Genomic DNA, 15,442 nt, shown 5'->3' with positions numbered 1-15,442 from the left:
GCTGCCCAACCTACATCACCCCAGTCTTCTCCATACTCATCTTCAGTCCATGCTTCTCAAATACCTCCTTCCACTCCCCAGTACCTCCTGCATCTCCCACCCACTCTTCACCACAACAGCCTGATCATCTGCAGACAACATCCTCCCAAATACTACCCCTCAAGTTCACCTTTCTGTTTACCAGCCCAATCACTATGAAGAACATGACAGAGCTTCTCTGCCTCAAACCGACATTCACGCTGAATTCCTCAGACATCCCAGGACCAACTAAAACTCTTCCCTTCATTCCCTTGTACATCCCTTCCACCAGCCTGACTTCTGCTTCTGGCACTCCCATCCATCTCAGTCGCCCTCACCATCTCTCTCGGGACAGTATTGTAGGCCTTCTCCAGATCACAAATCCCAATGCCATCTCACCTCGCATCACCAACCTTTTCTACACCAGCTGTGGAGAAATTCAGCCATTATTCTCGAATTTCTCAAAGAAATTCAAATTCTCCAGGTCACAAATCCCAATGCCATCTCACCTCGCATCACCAACCTTTTCTCCACCAGCTGTTTCAGCGTGAACTTCCCATCCGTCACCCCCCTACCCTTTCTAAACACATGCTGCTCTTATCCGGTCTCCATCTCAACACTCTTCCTTATCCTCCCATCCAGAATCCTCTCCAGCACCTTAATTACATGACTGAGGAGCATAATGCCCCTGTACTTCCCCAGATCTTGAAATTCACCTTTCCCCTTCCATATTGGCACAACTAACCCGGTCCTCCAATCCTCTGGAATTGAAATGTCGCTCATACATATATTCAATAGACTCTTCATCCAACTGACTGATGTCTTCAGCTGCAATTATCATCTCTGTACACACCTCATCAATGCCTGGCACTCTCCCCTTCATCCTTTTCAACACCGTCCGCACTTCCTCCTCTGTGATTTCCACCAACTCCACTTTCATCGATACATAACATGGTATCTTCAGCTCGCCGTTGCTTCCTTCCCACTTCAGCAGCTCTTTGAAATATCCTTCCTACACCGTAAATACTGCCCCCTCTGTGTCATTAGCCTCCCACCACCTTCCTCAATCACTGCCCCCCCCTGCCAAATCCCACCCCTTCATGTCATTACCATCCTCATCCCTGTCTCAAGCCAATTTACATATTATCTTCCACCCACCACCGTCTTCCAACTTGTTGTACACCTCTTCCATATCATTCCTCGCCTTATCCACAGCTCTCCTTGCTGCTTTCTTCTTCTGCCCATACAGGTGAAGCAACCCCAAATCTGGCTGTCTTCCCCCATCCTTGATCTTCTCTATCCTCTTCCAGACCTCCTTTTCACCAACTACCTTTGCAACCTACTCCGTTCATCATACCTGGTTTCTAAGCCAAGACGATGCACCCATTCATGATGTCTTTCCACACAAAACTTCTGCAATTCCCCTAAACACCTCTCTGTACTTCTTCTACTCCTCCTCCAAACCTTCCGCTTCTTTGGTAAGTTGCTTGTATTTGTCCCTCACCCTCTCCTTGTATTCTATGAGGACTTTTCCCCTACACTTACCAAACCTAATAAACTTATGACCCCTGCTCTTCACCTCCCTCTTTTTCTTTATCCATACCACAAACCCCAATGACTCTCGAAAAACAGTGCCTTTAGAGAATATTCACACCCCTTGACTTTTGTTGTGTTACAGCCTGAATTTAAAATGGATGAAATTTTAATTTTTTGTCACAGATCTCCACAAAATGAAAACATATTTTGAGAATTTTTTACAAATTCTTTCAAAATGAAAAACTGAAATGTCTTGCATCAATAAGTATCAACCCCTTTGCTATAACACCCCAAATTGAGCTCAGGTGCATCAAATTTCCTTTAATCATCCTTGAGATGTCTCTACAACTTGATTGGAATCCACCTGTGGCCAATTCAATTGGCTGGACATGATTGAAGAACACACCTTTCTATACAAGGTCCCAAAGATGACAGTGCATGTCAGAGCAGAAACTCTACCATGAAGTCCAAGGAACTGTCTGTAGGACTCCAAAATAGTAATGCGAGGAGGCATAGATCTGGGGAAGGGAATAAAACAATTTATAGAGTGTTGAAAGTTCCCAAGAGCACAGTGAGTTACATCATTAGGAAACGGAAAGAATATGGAACTACCCAGACTCTTCCTAGAGCTGGCCTTTCGACCAAACTGAGCAACAGGCAAGAAGATCCATGGTCAGGGAGGTGACCAAGAACCCAATGACCACTTTGACAAACTACAGAGTTCCTAGACTGAGATGGAGAGAGCCTGCTGGAAGGACAACAGTCTCTCCAACACTTCACAAATCTAGGTTTTTTAAGAAATGATTTAACAAGCTCAAATGAGCTATGATTCTCGTCCTCTTAGTGATGACGTCATAGTTGTCAGTTATGTATCAGGTGTGCGGTAAATTATCTATAATGCCCTATTCGATTCCATCTGAAGTATTCAAAAATCTTGCGTTGTTTCGGAGATAATTGTTTATGCGATTTCCATTGTGATATTATGACATCATAACTTTTTTTCTTGGAAGAATTTCCTCCATCTGAGATGGTTACTGTCTGCGTGTGAGCTTTCTGCATGAACATGTCAAGTTTTAAGATGTTCTGATGAAAACTCTTGGTTGTGAAACAAAAAATTTCAGAAAATAGTGATGACGTCATTGTGATGTATCAGATTTGCGTCAAATCATCTGTGCAAATGCCCCGTTTGATTCCCGCAAACAGAATTCAAAAAGCTTCCCTAGTTTCGGAGATAATGGTTTAGGCGATTTCCATCAGCGGTGATATTATGACATAACTTTTTTCTAGGAAGAATTTTCTAAATCGGAGATGGTTATTGCCTGCGCATGGACTTTATGCATATACATGCCACTTTTCACGAAGATCCGATGAAAACTCTGGACTGTGAAACAAAAAATGTGAAAAAATAGGAATGACGTCATAATGATGTATTATTTGTGCGTTAAATTATCTCTGCTAATGCCCCGTTCCATTCCCGTCAACAGAATTCAAAAAGCTTTCCTAGTTTCAGAGATAATTTTTTTGGGTGATTTCCATTAGTGGAGACATTATGACGTCATAATTTTTTTCTAGGATGAATTTTCACAATCGGAGATGGTTACTGTCTGCGCAGGATATTTTTACATATATATGCCAAGTTTCAGGAAGTTTCGATGAAAACTGTAGACTGTGAAACAAAAAAGTCCACAAGAAGAAGAACAAGAACAACAACGTGAGTAAGACTTAGAGATCCTCCACGAGGATCGAAAAAACTAACAAAAAAAGCACATGACAGCATGCCAGGAGTTTTCAAAAAGGCACGTGAAAGACTCACAGCATGAAACAAAAGATTCTGTGGTGTGATGAGACAAAAATTGAACCCAGACATGAATCCCATTGAGAATCTGTAGAAAGACTTGAAGATCGCTGTTCTCCAATGCTCCTCATCCAATTTGACAGAGCTTGAGCAAATATACAAGGAAGCATGGGAGAAAAACCCCAAATCCAGATTTCCAAAGCTGATACAGACGTACCCATGAAGACTCGAAGCTGTAATCACTGCCAAAGGCGCTTCTACGAAGTATTGACTCGACTCAGGGTGTTGAATATTTATTGATGCAAGACATTTCAGCTTTTCATTTTCAATATATTTGTAAAGATTTCTAAAAACATGTTTTCACTTTATCATTATGGGGTATTTTGTGTAGATCGGTGACAAAAAATTTAAATTCCATCCATTTTAAATTTAGGCTGTAACACAACAAAATGTGACAAAGTCATGGGGTGTGAAGACTTCCTGAAGGATATATGTATGTGTATATATATATATATATATATATATATATATATATATATATATATATATATATATATATATATATATATATATATATATATATATATATATATATATATATATATCGAGTATGTACACAGCATCTGGCATTGATTCTGCATGGCAATACTTTAATACTTTTACAAAAGCCGTGCCTTTCACGTGCAAGTTTTGTCCACCCTATCTGCAGTTATCCTATCCAACCTCTCAGTGCTGGTACAGTGAATCTTTGGTGACGCTGTTGCTGTTATTTTTTGAATGCAGAGTCGAGGTTTGTGGAAGAACTAGTACGAGTACACTGAATGGAAAAGGACACAGCAGGCCAAAAGGAATAGCAGAGAAAAGGGAAACACCAACGGCAGAACCAAAGGCCAAGATGGGGGAGACAGACAGACAAACAATGGGTGTGGGGAGGAATGGGGGGGGCAGGAAAGGATGCATGTGGTGGACAATATGGATACAGAAAGGAACTCCCAGTACGGAAAAGTGGAAATTTGGAAGGAGGAGGGATTGGGGTGGGGTTGGAGGGGGGAGGGGAGGGGTGTTAATGATGGTAGAAAAGATCATGGCTTTGGATTGTGGATGATCTGAGAAAAGGTTAGTGAACAGCTGTCTTGAAGACCTGGAGGAGAGAATGAGATTGAAGAGGATGTGTAAGTTGGTTCCACAGGAAGGAAAAAAAACAGGTAGAAATGAGTGGAGGTTTTTTGTGGAGTGGAGTGGAGGTAGAAATTCATTTTGGGAGTTTCACCAGAAGGTGGCTGATGGTGGACCATGTGTGCCCTGCAGAAACCTGGGAGGGGTGGGGCGGGGGGAACAAAGCATGGAAAGAGTAGAAGGTGTAACACCAGAACGGAGGTGGTAGAAGACGGAGACCACCGACCGACATGTCTGCGATGGCAAAGGGATAGGCCCATCCACTCAGTTTCAGCTGTTGTCATCAAGTAACTTGATTTTTAAACATGGAAGACTGAGGGCAACTTCAGGCCACTCCTTAGATTCACCATCACTCCAGAAGGATCGTAAAATGAGCCCACATATCTATTTCCATGGTCAGCCACTGGAAGAGGTTCACTCTCTTTAACCTTCTAGCAACACCATAGATCAGCCATGACATCTCCATATAACAAAGCTGGCATGCAAAGGCAGCCATATAATCTGCAACCTCTGTCATTCCAAGTCTTTCAATCAGGACTTCTCGCAGCTCACAAAGACTTTGTTCGGAGTATTGCTCTCCCCTATGGGCTGGTGCTGCTGTATCACCTCTTTCCTGGAAAATGTGGAATATAAAGCTTCCAGCAATTAGTGGCATCTTCTGCAATGAGACCAAAGCACAAGGTCTATTTCTCTTAAATCAGAGGATGGTTGCCACACTCTCTTAACTGCCTCTCCTCTGGTTTTGCTGCGCCGGCTTTCTCAGCCCTCCCCAGCTCCTCCAGAATGCACATGTTCTTCCTGTAACCCCCCCCCCCCCGTTGTTCCATTCCCAAAAAAGATCAGGCTTTCTACACACCTCCACTCTTTTGTTCCTATTCTTTCTCCATTTTGTGGAAGTGCTTTCCTGACACTGTTCAAGCACACTTCCCAACAGGGATTCAAGAAGGTGCATGACAATCTCATGTCATACCCTGTCTCAAAACAAAATCTTTTCAAACCTCAATAACTTCCAAAACTAACCCCCCTTCCTTGCAGGTTACTGTTTCCTCCCCTCTTCATCCAATCATTCCCCTGTTTGGTTTGTCGAACTGTGGCCCTCCTGCCCCTCTGCCCTCTGTCACCTCGCTCTTCCGTGAGACTCATCTTGCAAAGAGAAATAAAAAAAAATCACAGATTGATTTATTTGCTAACAGCAGCATCACGAAGGACAGTTGCATTTTTTTTTAACACCACATCATACATTTATAAGAATGCACCACACAGGTAAATTAGAATAGCACTCGAAAACGAGAATGGCACTCGGTAGACTGCATACGTCCACCAAGCTGAACAGTTTACTTTTCCTATCCCACTGATCGGCTGGATTTGCATCGGACCTGAATCAAAATCTAATTAGCTTGTTCTTGTCACCCAACCAATTCATCCACTAAATTTTGAGATAATCCATCCACAACTATTTGAAATATCGTGCTGTACAGCATTATCTTTTTGCCCCATCTTTAAATTGTGAAAAATCACTTCAAAAATATATTAAAAAAAAACTCTGGTATCTGGATCCGGATCCAGATCTTCACCCAAATTGAATGAATGTCATTGGCAGACACCCAATCCGTCCACTAAATTTCATCCAAATGTACATAACTTTGAGATGTTGTGCTATGTCTCATTTTTGGCCCGATCACTCAATGGTGAAGAATCACTTTTTTCACATCCGGATCTTCACTGAAAACGAATCAATCCTTCGTCACACACCCAACCTGTCCACCAAGTTTCATCCAAATTCATCTACAACCTTTTGAGATATCCTGCTAACAGACAAACAAACAGACAGGTGAAAACATAACCTCCATTTACCTTTGGTAGCAGAGGAAACAATATTTTATTACATTTTTCATGACAAAGCCATGTGGATATGGTGGATTGAAGTTTGCAAAAAAAAAAAAAAAAAGATTTCTTTGGTGGGCAGAAGAGGTGTGTATACGCACATAATCATCTTTCTTTGCACTATATGATGCAATGTAGTCAGCATGCTTGTCCAGGAATAAAGTTGATGGTGCATCAGTTTTTATGTGAACGTCATTCAGCGGTGCTCCCTGCAAAACAAACAACTCACTTGTAAAATTGATGGTCACCAAATAAATTGGAAGGGCACGCGGTAGACCGCATACTTCTGCCATGTAATGCCTGATCCACGAGAACATATCGGGCCCAATACGTTTTTGAAACATCATGCGATACAGTACTATATCGTTTTTGGCCCCATCTCTCAATGGTGAAGAATCACTTAGAGAATTAAATAATTGTCGTATCCAGTTCCGGATTCGGATCTTCACCAAAATCAAAACAATTCGTCCTTGCGACACATCCAACCTGCCCACCAAGTTTCGCCCAAATCCGTCCACAACTTTTTGAGAAATTGTGCTATTTATCAGTTCAGCACCATCTCTTAATGGTGAAGAATCACTTAAAAATTTATCAGATCCAGATCCTCACCAAAATTGAATCAGTTCGTCCTTGTCACAGACCGAACCTGTCCACAAAATTTCATCCAGATCCGTCCACAATTTTGAGATCCATCCACAATCCACCTTTGGTGGAGGAGGTAATAACCTGTTTATTATAAACCAGCAGCTGATGCTTGGGGGGAGTGTTAAAGAGATTTACGTGGTTGGAAAGCTAGATCCATCTCCGTGGTTGGAAAGCTAGATCCATCTCCGTGGTTGGAAAGCTAGATCCATCTCCGTGGTTGGAAAGCTAGATCCATCTCCGTGGTTGGAAAGCTAGATCCATCTCCGTGGTTGGAAAGCTAGATCCATCTCCGTGGTTGGAAAGCTAGATCCATCTCCGTGGTTGGAAAGCTAGATCCATCTCCGTGGTTGGAAAGCTAGATCCATCTCCGTGGTTGGAAAGCTAGATCCATCTCCGTGGTTGGAAAGCTAGATCCATCTCCGTGGTTGGAAAGCTAGATCCATCTCCGTGGTTGGAAAGCTAGATCCATCTCCGTGGTTGGAAAGCTAGATCCATCTCCGTGGTTGGAAAGCTAGATCCATCTCCGTGGTTGGAAAGCTAGATCCATCTCCGTGGTTGGAAAGCTAGATCCATCTCCGTGGTTGGAAAGCTAGATCCATCTCCGTGGTTGGAAAGCTAGATCCATCTCCGTGGTTGGAAAGCTAGATCCATCTCCGTGGTTGGAAAGCTAGATCCATCTCCGTGGTTGGAAAGCTAGATCCATCTCCGTGGTTGGAAAGCTAGATCCATCTCCGTGGTTGGAAAGCTAGATCCATCTCCGTGGTTGGAAAGCTAGATCCATCTCCGTGGTTGGAAAGCTAGATCCATCTCCGTGGTTGGAAAGCTAGATCCATCTCCGTGGTTGGAAAGCTAGATCCATCTCCGTGGTTGGAAAGCTAAATCGATTTACTTGATTAGAAAGCTAAATCGATTTACTTGATTAGAAAGCTAAATCGATTTACTTGATTAGAAAGCTAAATCGATTTACTTGGTCGGAAAGCTCAATCGATTTACTTGGTCGGAAAGCTAAATCGATTTACTTGGTCGGAAAGCTAAATCGATTTACTTGGTCGGAAAGCTCAATCGATTTACTTGGTCGGAAAGCTAAATCGATTTACTTGGTCGGAAAGCTAAATCGATTTACTTGGTCGGAAAGCTAAATCGATTTACTTGGTCGGAAAGCTAAATCGATTTACTTGGTCGGAAAGCTAAATCGATTTACTTGGTCGGAAAGCTAAATCGATTTACTTGGTCGGAAAGCTAAATCGATTTACTTGGTCGGAAAGCTAAATCGATTTACTTGGTCGGAAAGCTAAATCGATTTACTTGGTCGGAAAGCTAAATCGATTTACTTGGTCGGAAAGCTAAATCGATTTACTTGGTCGGAAAGCTAAATCGATTTACTTGGTCGGAAAGCTAAATCGATTTACTTGGTCGGAAAGCTAAATCGATTTACTTGGTCGGAAAGCTAAATCGATTTACTTGGTCGGAAAGCTAAATCGATTTACTTGGTCGGAAAGCTAAATCGATTTACTTGGTCGGAAAGCTAAATCGATTTACTTGGTCGGAAAGCTAAATCGATTTACTTGGTCGGAAAGCTAAATCGATTTACTTGGTCGGAAAACTAAATCGATTTACTTGATTGGAAAGCTAAATTTATTTACTTGATTTGAAAGCTAAATCGATTTACTGTGAACATCATTCAGCAGTGCTCCCTGCAAAACAACCAACTCACTTGTAAAATTGATGATCACAAAATAAACTAGAAGGGCACGCGGTAGACCGGAAAAAAATTTAATTGCAAAAGTGTGTGACAAAAAATTAAAACGATACCAGGTGGCGTTGACTCAGCCTATCATCCTTCTGAGGTCGGGAAAGTGAGTGCCAGCATGCTGGTATCCTATGTTGGAGTGGTGACCCGTCCAGGATTGTGCCCAAAAGCCCAGGAGACTGCTGAGGCAGCACCAACGCTCTGCACAGAGTATGGTCCCGATGAATGGATGGATGGATGGGGCTCAAACTCAGGACGCTAAGATCCCAAACCAGCCACAACTAACCACTAAGCCAACACCAGTCTTCATTAGACCCTGATTTTTTTTATAATGCTGTGACAAAAACTTTGGTACATCACGGGTGATGAAGGTGGTGGTCAAGTTTCATCACGATTGTGTGTGTAGTTTTGGAGAAGAGAGCAAATACCTATTTTGGGGGTCAAACCACCTTTTCCGCAGACCCCCTTAATGAGCGCAGATTTTGATGCGGTCAGCACACCTTCGTTTAGCATCAGATATGAAGCTTGTGGCCAAGTTTCATCAAAACTGTGTTTGGTTCAAGCAATAATGACTGAAATATTTATGAACTGACCGATTGCCTCACTCACTCACCTCCGGACACTGCTCAATCGCATAAGCTCACCTGACTAAAGTCCAGGTGAGCTAATTATCGATTTACGTGGAACAAAAATTTGTGTCCGTTTAATCGCACAGATTTTATCACAAAGATACCCGCTTTAAAGGCCATCTTTCTGGGATTGAAAAAAATAGGAGCTTAATAGAGCGGTTCCAACAGTAACACTTGGTACTCAGCTACAACAGAAACCCTCCAGAATAAAACACGACGGACATGGCAGGAGCACACAAAATTATATTGTCATTCTCCTCAAAACAAAAGCAAAAATTATATATATATATATATATATATATATTTGTGACAAAAAAATATTACAGTATATATATATAAATACATGGAAGGATCATACAAACAACCAGTCACCATGACAGCAACAACAAAAACATCCTTTTTTAGAGTCTTTTACGTCCTCATTCACACTCAGAGATAGAAACACAATGTGCAGTACCTAAAGAAAGTCTAAACCCCCTTTCCATATTTTCCCCTTTTGTTGACTTTTTGCCTGGAATTAAATTGCATTAAATCAGACTTTACCCACCTTTATTTATACATCGTAATCCACAACTTACAAGTGAAAAACAAATTATACAAATTTCAGAAAATTAATGAAAAATACAAAATTAGAATATCTTGTTTGGACAAATGTCCACCCCCCACCCCTCCCCTATAATAGCACTTGTAATGAAACGAAAGACCAAGAAAGAACCCGAAGAAGCAGAGCAAAGATGGAGTCATCAGGAAGAACCTGGATAAGATTTGGGTTTCAGCCGCTACTACGCTACCTTCAAACCCATCCAGGCACAGACAATGAGTCTTACAGAAAAAATTTCTGCAATAATTCACTTTTTCTTAAAGAGATAGAAAACGAAAAAGAGAAGAAAAAGCAAGAATTAGAATGAATAAAGAGAATTGTGACATGAGCCTGGTGTGGCTCAGTGGTTAAGGTGGTGGCTTGGGATCCTTGGGGTCCTGAGTTTGAGCCCCACTGGCTGCAGAGTTGGCATCAGGGGGGTTGACTCAGCCTGTCATCCTTCTGAAGGTCGGCGAAATGAGCACCAGTATACTGGTAATTATTCCTGCAGGGTCGAAGGCGACTAAAGGGTTGGCGTCAGGAAGGGCATCCGGCCGTAAAAAAAACATTGCCACAAGAAAGGGTACCATGATTGGAGCCCGCAAAAAACTGACCCCTGCTCAGGGATAAAGGCTTTAAAATGGTGTGATGATAAAAGAGAAGTGACAAAAAAAAAATTATAAAGAAATGTGATAGGAACAAAACAAACATGTCGGCAAGAACCCAGACAGATAAATTTCAACAGATACTCCCCAGGCTCAAATGCAGCAACAATTGCAGCAACAGCAGCAATAATTCTCACTATCTGCCATGATCTTTCGTGGGAAAGCCACATTATCAAGCTGGCCTCCAAAGCCAGTCCTGCTCTCAAGTACAGTAAGCTTGAGTAAGCCAAATTATCAAGCACAGTAAGCCAGGTATCAACCTTTGGCACACCTGAGATCCTGACCACATACAAAGCTTTTGTTCGCAGCCTGATGGAGTACTGCTCTCCCCTCTGGGTTGGTGCTCCAGTCTCTCACCTTTCTCTGCTTCACGCTGTGGAAACCAAGGCATTTCGGATCATTAGTATCGCCTGTGATGAAGCTGAATCTTTGGGTCTCTCACTCTCTCACCGCAGGCAGGTCGATGGTCTCCCTGTCTTCTACCGTCTCCTCTCCGGTCTTGCCCCCCCCCCCTGCTCTGTCTGAAATACGCCCCTCCCCCCCGCCCATATTTCCACAGGGCGCTCAAGGTCCGCCAGCAACCCCCTTCTGGTAAAGCTACTAAAATCAAGAATCATGCTCGTCTTCATTCTTTCATTCCTCTGTTTTCTTCCTTTTCGAACAAACTCCCACAAGCTCTTCAAACTCACTCTTCCCTCAAGGTCTTCAAAACAGTTGTTCACCACCATCTCTTATCTTCCCCCATCCAAAATCATGATCTTTTTATACTCATTAATCCACCTCCTTCAAATTCCCTGCTTTACTTCCAGAAAGTCCCTGTCATGTCCATCTTGTTTCCCACTGTTTTATCCTTCTATCTCCCACCCCTCTTATCTCCTGCTCCCCTTGTTGTACATTGTGTTTTAGATCTCATACGAGCCTCGACATTGATAACAAAAAAAATTAATTCATTCGTCAACTCACTCGGGTGTAACCAATCACCTTCAAAATCATAAATCACGTTAATTGGCCTCCCCCTGTGTTAAATCATAGCGATTCTGATCATTTCAGAATAAAATCAGCTGTTCCTATAGGTTTCCTCTGCTGGGTCGTGCATTTCACAGCAAAGACTCAACCATGAGCCCCAAGGAGCTTTCAAAGGACCTCCGGGATAAAGTTGTGGAAAGGCACAGATCAGGGGATGGGTATAAAAATATTTCCACGGCCTTGAATATCCCATGGAGCACAATCAAGACAAACCCTAACAAATCACCAATACCCTGCCTAGATCAGGCTGTTCCTCCAAACTGGATGACCAAGCAAGGCCACCAAGAGGCCAATGGCAATGTTGAAAGAGCTACATGCTTTTATCGCAAAGAATGGTCCCTGTGTACATGTAACAACAATATCCCAAGCACTCCACAAGTCTGGCATGTATGGTAGTGGGGCAAGAAGGAAGCAATTGCTCAAAGAAACTCACCTCGAGTCCCGTTTGAGGAATGAAAAAAAAAAAAAAAAAAAAAACACTCCGAAAATTCTGAAGCCGTGTGGCAAAAAGTTTTGTGGTCTGATAAAGCCAAGATGGAACTTTTTTGGCCTAAATGCAAAACGTTATGTTTGGCGCAAACCCAACATAGCACATCACCCAGAACACCATCGCTACTGTGAAGCACGGTGGTGACAGCATCATGTTATGTGGATGTTTCTCATCAGCAGCGACTGGGGCACTTGTCAGGATAGAAGGGAAAACGGATGGAGCAAAATACAGAAAAATCCAAGAGGAAAACCTCCTGCCCTCTGCAAGAAAGCTGAAATTGGGACGGAAGTTCACCTTTCATCATGACAACTACCTGAAGCACACAGCCAAAGCTACAATGAAGTGGCTAAGGAACAAATAGATAAATGTCCTTGATTGGCCGAGTCAGAGCCCCGACCGAAATCCAATCGAAAATTTGTGGTGTGACTTGAAGATTGCTGTTCATCAACACTCCCCATGCAGCTCAACTGAGTTTGAACAGAAGAATGGACAAATATTGCCCAATCAAGGTGTGCAAAGTTGGGAGAGACCTATCCCAACAACCTCAGAGCTGCAATTGCTGTCACAGGTGCTTCCATCAAGTACATACAAACTCGGGGGGGGGGGGGGGTGAACACTTATCAAAGCAAGATATTCTACTTTTGTATTTTAATTAATTTTCTCATATTTGTAGAATTTGTTTTTCACTTGGAAGTTGTGGGTTACGATGTGTAAATAAAGGTGGAAAAAGTCTGATTCAATGCAATTTAATTCCAGGCTATGAGGCAACAAAAGGTGAACATTTTTAAAGGGGGTGTAGACTTTTTTGAGGCACTGAATTTTTGAAGTGCAACATCCTGTCTTGATTAAACTAGTCAGCCAAACAATGGGTAGATACACCGAGTAAAGTATAAAAATAGTAAACAAATTTCTGGAACAGTCTTCAGTTATTTTCACTCCATTTTCTGAAATTGTCACAGTGTTAGTATGGGGGGTGGGGGGTAGTCCAGGATATTCCAAGCAAACAACTTCAGGCTCTCTTTCGAATAAGAGTTGATCGCCTGCACCGGGAGCCGATCGTTCCGTTCTGAAGCAATTCCTCAATCCTTTGATGTTCTCCTTGCCCACTCCCCATACTTTGTCAAAAAGCTAAAGGTGGGTCTCGTATTCTGGCAAAAGCAGTCGAGTGGTGGGGACAGAAGGTGCAGTTATCTCAGTATCGATTAAAACAAACACACGCACATACCTTTATCCTTATTATAATTCACAGACCGGTGTGTGTGTGCGTGTGCGTGTGCGTGTGCGTGTGCGTGTGCGTGTGCGTGTGCGTGTGTGCGTGTGCGTGTGTGTGTGCGTGTGTGTTTATCGCACCACTCTAACAGTTCTGGGCCAATTACATCCAGATTCCTGCACAGGATCAGCATGACCAAAATTAATGTACAAGGGTGGTTGTATCTTTGCTGGTGGTCTTGGGGAGGTGAAAGGGGGGGGGGGGGCACTAGTTCTCAAAGTGAATATGTATTGTGTAGTGCCACCTCCTGGTGGGGGAGGAGGGTATTACAAGTCCCCACCATTTACAGTGCAGTGTTTCTGTCCCCAGATTTTCCAGTAGTGAGGTGTTTTGAATAAGCAGTAGGTAGGTTTTTGTTTTTTTTCTTACTTCAGAGCTGTCAGTTACCTATACACCGCCCAAATAAAGGTATGCATCAGAAGAAAATATCCTAATCTCTCCTTGGCATTTATGTTGCATCGGAATGAGTTTCGCTCCCACAGATTGCGGAAACACCAGAATGATTCTCAATGAGCAGGTTTACCGAAACAGGTCATCTATCCGGGCAACTGCTTCCACAAACACTAAGCACAGGCACGTACAGCGCATATATATATATATATATATATTACATCGTCTCTTCTCGAATAATTCCTGTCGATTATTAATTTAATAATCCACCGATCGCCTATTCTGCATCATTTCCGCAAACCTTCATATAAACCAGGATTGTAAATACAAACGATATCAATGAGCATCCAAACGCGATTCATGAAGTAATACTACTTCAATGAGCAAACGCATTTAATTAATCAATCAATCAATCAATCAATACCAGAGGTGAATTTAAAGACACCAACCAACATACCATACTCACAACCACAGCAGCCACATAGATGAACCACGTGATAATAAGTACTCTTCTTCTTCTTCTTCTTCTTCTTCTTCTTCTTCTTCTTCTTCTTCTTCAGGTATTCAATGTTTCGTCAAATCGTTGGATCCCATTTCTATTTTTTTCTCAGAGAAGGGTGTTAATAAATAAAGCTCTCATTTTAAAGGGTGGTATTGATATTATTCCATCAGATATACGTCGCGAACGAAAAAATCGTTCCGAAAAATGTTTTCTTGCACGAGTTCCCTCAAAAAAACAGGAAACCCGTCGTTAAAAAAACCACATGGTGGCGGTGAGTCCTCCTGTTGTTTTCAAATTTCTCATCGATACCCGCTCAATAACGAGGTCTGATGATAATAATCCAGCACGGTAACGGTCACTACGACGAACAACACCGTCATGGTAGCCTGATCTGTACAGAACGAAACCATCCGGTTTGTGTGTTTTCGAGCTGAATAATTTGCTGTGAATCAACACGCACACATTTAGTGTACAGTATATACTGTGCACGGCAGCGTGTCTTTGAGAGACTTCACGAGAAGATGTACCAGTTCCCTGTTCCTCTCTTGCCCTGATGATCTGGCGAAGTAAATCAATCACCTCCATATATGGTATCCAGAGACGTGCAGTGCGACGACTAACCGAGGAAACCTTCACCTCTGCTGGAGTCTTGATCACACAAGTTAATTATAGCTGTTCTGATCAAATTCTCATCTGGAATTTGATTATTTCCTTGGATGTCCTCCTGGAGTGTCAGACGATGAATCAAGAGAGCCTGGAGCCCTTATCTGGCCGTCCTGATCGTATCTGTGACGCTCTGTGGAGAGTATGTAACAGTTGATTGACGGTCACAATGTATGGATCAAGCGTTGGATCAAAAATGGCGCTGCAGGATGTGACGTAATTAGTTTTGCAGGCCCTTCGATTCGCTTCTTTCATATCTTTAATGAATTTTCGACGCGAACTTTTATTGCCTTCGTCAAGACACTTTCATCAGCGATAGTTTTCTTGATAAATCTCATGTTCGTGTAATTTGATTTTTTATATATTTTTTTTAACGAAACTCTTGAGTTGCGAGACATTCACACAACAACAGTGACAAACAAC

At 42.4% G+C, this 15,442-nt stretch overlaps 1 protein-coding gene across 6 annotated transcripts in view; it reads right to left on the bottom strand.

Annotated features, from left to right (window-relative positions):
- The window catches only part of RABGGTB (Rab geranylgeranyltransferase subunit beta), a 32,733-nt gene extending 18,243 nt beyond the window's left edge, over nt 1–14,490 (bottom strand). Inside the window, exons 1-3 of one of the 6 annotated variants that reach the window (XM_085885554.1) lie at nt 14,312–14,411; nt 8,867–9,005; nt 6,511–6,618 (exon numbers count right to left, since the gene is read on the bottom strand). Coding sequence is in view for 3 of the 6 variants with exons in the window: in XM_085885551.1 (XP_085741677.1) it covers nt 6,511–6,618; nt 8,867–9,005; nt 14,321–14,337 (264 nt within the window). In the remaining 3 variants the exon portion in view is untranslated. Of the gene's footprint in view, nt 1–6,510; nt 6,619–8,866; nt 9,006–14,311 lie in introns of those variants that run through there. The other 5 variants (XM_085885551.1, XM_085885555.1, XM_085885552.1 and 2 more) reach the window with 5 other exon arrangements.
- Nucleotides 14,491–15,442: the final 952 nt, after the last annotated feature.

This window comes from Eptatretus burgeri, chromosome 6 (genome assembly GCF_056783735.1).
Source record: "Eptatretus burgeri isolate ZD-2024b chromosome 6, Ebu_testis_v1, whole genome shotgun sequence".
NCBI lineage: Eukaryota > Metazoa > Chordata > Myxini > Myxiniformes > Myxinidae > Eptatretus > Eptatretus burgeri.
Note: the sequence above shows the minus strand (reverse complement) of the source record. Positions and strands in the feature narration are given on the sequence as shown.